The sequence below is a fragment of the Antechinus flavipes genome, chromosome 5, assembly GCF_016432865.1.
Source record: "Antechinus flavipes isolate AdamAnt ecotype Samford, QLD, Australia chromosome 5, AdamAnt_v2, whole genome shotgun sequence".
In the NCBI taxonomy this organism is placed as follows: Eukaryota; Metazoa; Chordata; class Mammalia; order Dasyuromorphia; family Dasyuridae; genus Antechinus; species Antechinus flavipes.
Window position 1 is genome coordinate 189,983,123 of NC_067402.1, and position 9,991 is coordinate 189,993,113.

A 9,991-nucleotide genomic window follows, 5' to 3' on the forward strand; every position below is an offset into this window, starting at 1 on the left:
ATCTTCAGAATAAAAAAGGAGGAAAGATGGCTAAAGTAGATAGCTGCTCTGTTTTTGGAAGAACCTGCCTTGTTTATTATTCTGACAAGAATCAGAAAAGCAACTTTTTAAGAATCTACCTGCATCACCATTCTACAGTTGGAAGAATGAAAATTTGAACTATAAATAAAAATTTATCTAGGATCAACTTGGATTGTGTGTTGGGGTGATGTTTGCTGTTGTATTGTTGATGGTTTTGGTATAAATACTCTTCTAATTGCAATGCAAAATAAATTGTCACTTAAAGGCAATAAAGGAATCCCTGTGTACAGGAAGATTGCAGGAATGGTATAACAAATAATAGAAAATTCAGAAATACCAAATCAGATTAGACAACACAAAGCTCAAGTGTTTAAACAAACTATAGGCTATGGGACAAGCTCATGAAATTATTTAGGATTTTGCTGTTTAGGGCAAAGTAGTGAATTCCAAGTCACCTTTTATCTTTGCTTTTATGTTTTCTGTATTTCATATATGAAAAACCAAAAACACCAGAGCTATATCTTGAGAAGTGTTGAGATGGAGTAAGGATGAGATTGTGTTCACATTTTATTTTTCAATGCTGATTCACCTTTATCCCTAAAGAGCATGTTTTTACTACAAAAACAGTAGGCCTAAAATCCTCTTGAGAGCACTTATTTCCCTTTTTATTCCTCTCCTAAAAGAGAATGGGAATGAATCCAGTTTGATCAGCAGTTTTAGATAAAGGAAAAGCTATTGCCTCAACCAGAATACTTCTGAAAAGTATGTTTGACTTCATTCTCTGGCCTATGGCTTCACATCTCCAAGTGCCTACTATATATCTCCACTTGGATGTCCTGCCAACCCCTTAATTTCTATATAACTGAATTAATCATATCCAGAGAACAGAGATAGAAACACTGTGTGGAAATAATAATGAGACAGATTTCAGTACAACATTGGGAAGAATTTCCACCTATTTTTAATATTAAGCAACAGGCTCTTTCTTTCTTTCTTTCTTTCTTTCTTTCTTTCTTTCTTTCTTTCTTTCTTTCTTTCTTTCTTTCTTTCTTTCTTTCTTTCTTTCTTTCTTTTTCTTTCTTTTTTTTTACAATGGAGTATGTTCTCATGTCCAAACTTTTGACTGTATTCATTTCTTAGAAATGAAGGTTCACTATATCGGATTACTTGCTGTGTAGGTGAGGAGGGGGAAGAGAGGGAGAAAAATTTGGAAAACAAAATTTTGTGAGGATGAATGTTGAAAATTATCTTTTCATATATTTTGAAAATAAAAAGCTATTATTAATAAATGAAGGTTCACCAGGATTAAGGGGTGGAGTATAGGGAAGGAAAAATTAAATCATAATTTTTAAAAGGAAAAAAATGTTAAGTAATTCCATCCCGTGTGTGTGTGTGTGTGTGTGTGTGTGTGTGTGTGTGTGCATGCTATATGTCTACCTATCAGACACTATAAAGCGGACTCATGAATTGGGAGAGAGCTTGGAGAAGATGATCTTTAAAGTTGTTTACAACTCTAAGATTTGGTGATTCTTTAATTCATCTTGAACCATTTGCTCTAAGGATATTGCTATTCTCCTATTCATTCAATCCAGAAACCTTACAATTACATTTGACTTTCCCCTGTAGTTTTCCCTTCTTTTCTTCTACAATTATTCTCACATTGGCCCTTTTGTTTTCATCACTACAGCCATTTGTAGGCTTTTCTTATGTTATGTTGGGACCTAAGAGGTAATGAACTCTTAAGTAAATTCTGGCTTCCATCCCTTCCTTTATAATTTATCTTATTCACCATCACCAGGCTAAAAATTATAAAACATTGATCATCTCATTCCTTTAAAAGTCCTCATTGCCTGGAGGAATCAGTCCAAATGTTGCAATATGGTATTAAAAACCCTATAAAAACTAGTCTTTACCAGCCTTTCCATTATTACCTTTTCATACTTCTCTATACAATATACCCATTCCAGATGAAGTGATAGTCATTGATTCTCAGAAATGCTTTTCCCTTTCCCATTTCTCTTTTCTCATACTTTTCCTTCTATTCAGAATATCCTCCCAATTCTAGTACCCTTCTCTCTCTCTCTCTCTCTCTCTCTCTTTCTCTCTCTCTCTCTCTCTTTCTCTCTCTCTCTCTTTCTCCATAAATATATACATATATCTCTGTGTGTATATATATACATATATTCACACATATATATATATTAGAGATTAACATATATTAGAGAAGAGAGACAGACATAAACACACACATATTTCTGTATATGTGCGTATATACACATACATATATATGTGTGTATATATATGTATATATATATATATATTAGAGATTAACATATATTAGAGAGGAGAGAATGACAGAGAGAGAGAGAGAAAAAGAGACAGACAGACAGACAGACAAACTCTATCCTTAAAGAAATAGCTTCAATACAACTTCCAGATGGGAATAAGTATTCCTTCCCTATTGTAATTTACTGACTTGCATTGTAGTTATTCTTATATATGTCTTATTTACCCCTCTAAAATTTATGCTTTTAAGGTATATGTCTTAACTACTCTTCTGAATTTTATGCTTTTGAAAAGCTGAAACGACAACTTATACCTTTTTGTATGTACTGCTTTGTATACAGTGTGTGATTAGTAATTATTTAATAAATGTATGCATGGATAAATGAATATATTATAATGAAAAAACCTCTGCTCATTTTCTCTCTTGATTCTATTTTGTTTCATAATTTTTATTCATTTTCCTTTATCCTCTAATTTTCTGTTTTCTCACAGTCTCCTCCCTTTGCTCCCATTCTCTAATACCCTTCTCTGCTTGTCTCTAGGGGAGATGGAAGAACTGGAAGCTCTCTGGCTTACTGGCATTTGCCACAATGAAAAGAATGAGGTCATGAGCAGCCAGCTGGATATCGACAACATGGCAGGTGTCTTCTACATGCTGGGGGCAGCCATGGCCCTCAGTCTCATTACATTCATCTGTGAACACCTTTTCTATTGGCAGTTCCGCCACTGCTTTATGGGAGTCTGCTCTGGCAAGCCTGGAATGGTCTTCTCCATAAGCAGAGTAAGTACTTTTTTCCAAAAAGTTGTGACTCTACATGGGATATTTGAGTGTACCATTGTGCAAGGAGGGTAAATGATTGATAATTCATATCCTCCAACCAATACCTTGGCTAAAGTATGAGAAAACTCATCATACAGGAATCTCTGGAATTTTTCATGCCCTCATTTTGAATTGACTTAGACAATGTGCATAATTCTTTTTTTCTTTGTGATATTTTGAGATGACTTCAATTAGAAATGAGGGAATGAAAAATGGAAAATGGCTTGACATTTCCCCAAACTTCTTTTATAATCATTAATTGGTACAGTAAAACACCATGATAAAGAATGGAATGTGGGATCTGGAGTCAGAAAAATCTTATTTTGAATCCTGTTTTTGAACACTAACCAGTTGTCTTATTCTAGGCAAATCACTTAACCTCTCTCAGGCTCAATTTTTCATCTCTAAAATGGAGATAATAATAGCACTCGGGGGTGTACTGGAACTAGCTCATATTAGCTAGAAATGGTTGCTAAATTATCAGCATTTACAACTTGGAAATCAGAAAATGCCATAAATTAGGGCTTAATTTTTTGTTGTTGATTTAGTGAATTTAAGAAAAGAGTGGAGAAACTATTAATAATGTAAATTAAACTTAGAAGTATAATGTATACATTTTTTTCTTAGAAGACTGGTTCTAAAACATTTCCCAGCATATTCCTAATGCAACCTTTCTCATAGGATTGTTGTGTAGATCAGATGAGATAATCTATGTAAAGTGCATTCTAGAACTTAAAGCACTATCTCTGCCAGCGATCATTACTAATCCACAGATTTGCTATGTTTCTGCCAAATCACACTCACTATGGCTTTTTTCCTCACTCTTGTCACGGAAAATCAACAATGATGGTATGGATTTTTGTCCTCAGATGCCACTCAAGTAGCTACATTCCTCATTGTTTTAAACACTGATGACAGGTGAGATGACCAAAAGAATGCAGCCATAGAACACAAGATCTTCTGTAATGTCAGCAATTGAGTTTTGAATAGAAACAATCGGAGAAAGGGGTTTGGAGTATCGATCTTTTCTTATTCCTAGTTCCAGTTCTAGAAACATATGTTGGGATATTCATTGAGTGCCCTCAGGAAATCAGTGGTTCTGGTTTTGATCACAAAGCTTTAAATATAGCCGGTGGGCACAGATCCAAATTAAAGCAATTAAAATTAAGGTCCAAGACTTAAGTTACTCAAATAGAGATTTCATAAGGAGAATGATATTTTTTCTCATATAGTTTCAACAAGTCACTTTTCTATGGACTCTTAATAATTTAAAAGAAAAAAAAAGATAATTCTCTATTTCTTCTTTAACCAACAATATGTTGAGGTTATTCAGTAATATTTGAAGATAGATCTCGTAGTAGATTCAGCTTCTTGTTACCATATCTTTTTGTTTCACTAAGGTCACTTTGAGGGTGATAATACCGATTATACAAATAATTGCAAATCAGAATATTCTTACTCCTTAAAAAAATCAGTGGTAAAAATAATTTGTTATTCTCTATCATAATCAAGAAAAGAATCAACAGGAAAGCTAGGAGACAGATTAATCTTACTTTATTGCTCATATTATGCTGCTTCTTTTTTCTTCAGTAAGGCTTTTTTTCTATCTGGTCTCAATATCTTCATTCATATACTGTTTGTTATGTATGCCCACTGTCCACTTCTGGGTTTTGTGAAGAGCCTAGAAATAAGTAGTAGACTTAACTAAGTAATTCAGTTGAGTCTGATCACAACTCTTTTCATTGCTGAGTTTCAGAATTTTTGTGCACATTGTATGTTGATCCTAAAACAATAAGACTCTAGACCTAGAACAACAGATCAACTCAGGTATCACTGTGGAAATACAAAAGGAAGAGGATCCCCAAGCTTTAACATCATAGCTCATGGATCACTGAGTTTCTTAGCCTCTACCAGCTTTCACCATATGTTCTTATCATTAAGTAAAGATCAATTTAATAAAAGTATATTACTTCTACTCTAACTATACTATTACCACTAGGTAGCTAGCCAACTAGAGGTAGTTTTTTTTGTTTGCTTGTTTTTTGGTTTTGGTAATATTTTAAGATTGCAAAATGCTTTATAAATACCATCTTATTTTGTGCTCATGATAACCCTGATAGTCCAGGGCAAGGTGGATGAGATGTTATTATTATCCTCATTTTTAGATGAGGAAACTGTCTATAGAAGCTAAGTAGCTTGCTAGTGTCACATAGCTAGGAAGTATCTATGACAGAACTGGAATTCTGTGTTTATATATCAAATACACATACACATATATAAGTCCACACACACATAGAGAAACAGATACATACACATATATATGAACGCATACACTCACACTATATGTAAGTATGGTTATTCCTATAACCTTATTTCTTTTTTTTTGTATTTTATTTTATTTTTTAACTCTACTTCTTGTTCTATCATTGGTTCTTCAGCCCCACAGTATCCCCCGTTTTTTTTTGTCCTGCTGAATCTACTCCCTGCTATCCCCCAAACCACTCTATGAAAAAGAAGACATAATTGAAAGTTATTTTCTCTGCACAAATCTTCCCTTAGGATAATATCCAACTTCCTTGAAATGCCCCCTCAGGAAAGTAGTACATATGAATTATTTTGATTTTTTTTGGTGAATATCTTCTGTTACCATTTAACAGTAAAGCCTCTTAGAGCCATGGCTAAATGTTCTCTGCCTTATCTATAGTACTCAACGTGGGGTGGTAGACATAAAATCAATAAGGATTCATTAATAAAAATATTGTCTGCATTATAATTATATAACAGATAATCCAGAAGAAACTGGATTTATTGAACTGGGATCCAATAGCTAATAGTTTTAGCTATTTTATTTTATTTAGCAATAGAGTTTAGATATACATATATTCCTCACATTTTTTTAAAAGCTTAGCTTCAAATGAATTTGAACTCCAACAAAAGATAAGTTAAAGAGGCAAGATTATTATTCTTCCCGTTTCAATTTTTATTATGCATATCTGTCAATAACAAAGGTGGATTGCTTTGCTGATATATTTTAGAGAGAGGAAAATCACAGTTTTCTTGCATAGATAATTGTTGTGATACGTGCAGCATAATATACTAAAATTTTACATCTGTAAAATCTTTGTTCAACTCCTTTCTTTGACATTTTCTAGCTTTATCCTGGAGACTTAACTGAATCTCCATGTATCCTAGACAACTGGATAATTTACCTACTATGCCATAAAGAGGTTGTCATTAAACATTAGTAAAGGGAGTTACCATGTTGAGGAAATTACAGGATCTTTTTATAATTTTCATGAGGAAGTTGGAAAATGAGATCAAATGAGAGAATTCAATGAAATAAAAATTTAATCATAGATAATACTTAATATTTTGCCCCATTTTATTCTGTATATCTAAATGATATAGCAGGAGAAAGTTGTCTTTAAGTCTTGAACTCTCTGTTATCTGCCAGAATTAGGTTTTAAAAGTATTTCAAGCTCAACTTAATTCAAGTAATTGAATTTTTTTTGGCCGGTCATTAGCAGGTTTTTATTATTACATATATGTATATACACACACACATAGCTATAAATTATATATAATTATATATGTGTATATGTTTTATACCTATAATAGCTTATACAGATTATTTCTTTTATATAACTTACAAGCATATTCGCTTTTTAAATATTTTTAATTTATGGAATAAAACAAACATTTCCATTACAAAGTATAATGAAGAAAAAAATGATTGCATATGAAACGATTATGTGCAACTTCCTATCCTTTTAAATATATAATATTTTAATTTTAAATAGATAATTTTATATATTTTAAATGTATAATGTAATAATAAATATATTTTTATTTTTAAATAGATAATACAATTATCATGTAAATTTCTTTTTTTTTCTTCCTTTCCTCTCCCCATCTCCCCACCTTAGATTCTAAAATATTTTTTAGAATCTATAAATGCTGGAGAATTGGTTTCTGGGATTGACCCATCTTTCTGAAACAGCTGTTTACTATGTATATAGTATTATTACTATTTGTTAACATTAGGGTACTGCTAATATAGTTTATCAGGCTCCTCTTTTTAATGACAAAGAAAGGAAGAGACAAGAGATGGATCTCTACGAATCATTGTTACTGCTAATGGCCGATCCACTTGGTTTTTGACTCTTAATTCATTTAATCAGGTTATGTAGGCTATTTCCCCATTAGACTTAATCTAAACTATCCCTGACCTCACAGAGTTGCTATGAGAATTAATTGTGTGTGTGTGTGTGTGTGGGTGTGTGTGTGTGTGTGTGTGAAGAACTTTAAAAATCTTTATAGAATCTACAGCAGCATTGGCTGCTCACCGTACATAAGGGACTCAGTATAAAAGCTATATGGAATATATGAATTAAGAAATTTACTATTTCCCTCATTTCCTAACTTAAGTTGTCTTGACCATTCAAGGAAGACAGACAATTACATCCCCACAAGAAATCTAATTTGTCATTTCCTCTCTCTCCCCGCCCCCCATTTTAGGGTATTTACAGTTGCATCCACGGAGTAGCCATTGAGGAGCGTCAGTCGGTGATGAATTCCCCCACGGCCACTATGAACAATACGCATTCTAATATCTTGCGCCTGCTTCGTACTGCCAAGAACATGGCTAACCTGTCTGGAGTCAATGGGTCCCCGCAGAGCGCTCTGGACTTCATCCGCCGCGAGTCATCCGTCTACGACATCTCCGAGCATCGCCGCAGCTTCACCCATTCTGACTGTAAATCCTACAACAACCCGCCCTGTGAGGAGAACCTCTTCAGTGACTACATCAGTGAGGTGGAACGAACTTTTGGCAACCTTCAGCTTAAGGACAGCAACATGTACCAAGACCACTATCACCACCACCATCGGCCCCACAGCATCGGCAGCGCCAGCTCCATCGACGGACTGTATGACTGTGACAACCCCCCCTTCACCACCCAGCCAAGGTCAATCAGCAAGAAGCCATTGGACATTGGCCTGCCGTCGACCAAACATAACCAGCTCAGCGATTTGTACGGCAAGTTCTCTTTTAAGAGTGACCGTTTTGGTGGCCATGATGACCTGATCCGCTCGGACGTCTCGGATATTTCCACTCACACGGTAACCTATGGAAACATTGAAGGCAATGCCGCCAAGAGGCGAAAGCAGCAGTACAAGGACAGCCTGAAGAAGCGACCGGCTTCCGCCAAGTCTCGGCGAGAATTTGACGAGATCGAGCTGGCCTACCGCCGGCGGCCACCCCGCTCCCCGGACCACAAGCGCTACTTCAGGGACAAAGAGGGGCTACGGGACTTCTATCTGGACCAGTTCCGAACGAAGGAGAATTCTCCTCACTGGGAGCACGTGGATCTTACGGATATCTACAAGGAACGGGGGGACGACTTCAAGCGGGATTCAGTCAGCGGGAGCGCTCCCTGCGCCAACAGGTCTCACCACAAGCACGGGACGAGTGACTTTGGAGCCAACGAGCGCAAGCACGTGGTCAGCGGCGTGCCAGCCCCCTGGGAGAAGAACCTGACCAACCTCGACTGGGAAGACAGGTCGGGCGGTAACTTCTGCCGCAGCTGCCCCTCTAAGCTTCACAACTACACCACACCGGTGGTGGGGCAGAACTCCAGTAGGCAGGCCTGCATCCGGTGTGAGGCCTGCAAGAAAGCGGGCAACCTGTACGACATCAGTGAGGATAACTCCCTCCAAGAGCTCGACCAGCCCGCTGCCCCGGTGGCAGTGACGTCGAACGCCCCCGCCACCAAATACCCTCAGAGCCCGTCGAATTCCAAGGCACAGAAGAAGAACCGGAACAAGCTCCGCCGGCAGCACTCCTACGACACCTTCGTGGACTTGCAGAAAGAAGAAGCAGCCCTGGCGCCCCGAAGCGTGAGCCTGAAGGACAAGGGCCGTTTCCTGGAAGGGAGCCCCTACGCGCACATGTTTGAGATGCCAAGTGGTGAGACCACCTTTGCCAACAACAAGCCCTCAGTGCCCACGGCCGGACACCACCACCACAACAATCCTGGAGGCGGTGGCTACATGCTCAGCAAGTCGCTCTACCCTGACCGGGTCACACAAAACCCTTTCATCCCCACTTTTGGGGATGACCAGTGCTTGCTCCATGGCAGCAAATCCTACTTCTTCAGGCAGCCCACGGTGGCGGGGGGAACGAAAGCCAGGCCGGACTTCCGGGCCATCGTCACCAACAAGCCAGTGGTCTCAGCCCTTCATGCGGCTGTGCCAGGCCGTTTCCAGAAGGACATCTGTATAGGAAACCAGTCCAACCCCTGTGTGCCTAACAACAAAAACCCCAGGGCTTTCAATGGCTCCAGCAATGGGCATGTTTATGAGAAACTTTCTAGTATTGAATCTGATGTCTGAGTGGGAGAGGGGGGGTGGGAGAGTGGGGAAGGGGACTGTGGGGCTTGTGGGGGGGAGGGGATGAATCATTTGGTACACGTGTCATAGAGGGTGATGGGGTTTGAACTTGGTTCCCATTTGTTCCTCTCTTAGTTCTTTATTTATTTGGGGGATCCTGGAGTCCTGGTTTTCACTGAAGACAGCATTGGTGACATCTTTTTCCATCCTTTTCCTCTTCCCTCCTCTTTCCTTCATCCGTCAGGCATTTTTCCTATTAGCAGTGCATGGAAATATGATATTTGAGCTTGGTGTATCACAGTGGGAAAAGGAAGTATCCACATCTAGAGGGGAACAGAATAATGGCCCTTCTCTGGTCTCTCTCAGCATGGCTGAAAAGTCTCCTTGCACACACATGAGTCAAACGAGGAGAGATCAGAGATGGTCTCAAGGGCCAAAGAAGAGAACTCTGCCTGCAAATGATCTTGACTTTCA

At 37.9% G+C, this 9,991-nt stretch overlaps 1 protein-coding gene across 1 annotated transcript in view; it reads left to right on the forward strand.

Annotated features, from left to right (window-relative positions):
* Nucleotides 1–9,520, forward strand: part of LOC127538667 (glutamate receptor ionotropic, NMDA 2B) — a 281,355-nt gene extending 271,835 nt beyond the window's left edge. The window contains exons 12-13 of the mRNA XM_051962433.1: nucleotides 2,850–3,088; nucleotides 7,646–9,520. Coding sequence (XP_051818393.1) covers nucleotides 2,850–3,088; nucleotides 7,646–9,520 — 2,114 coding nt within the window. The remainder of the gene's footprint in view (nucleotides 1–2,849; nucleotides 3,089–7,645) is intronic.
* The last annotated feature ends 471 nt before the right edge of the window (nucleotides 9,521–9,991 follow it).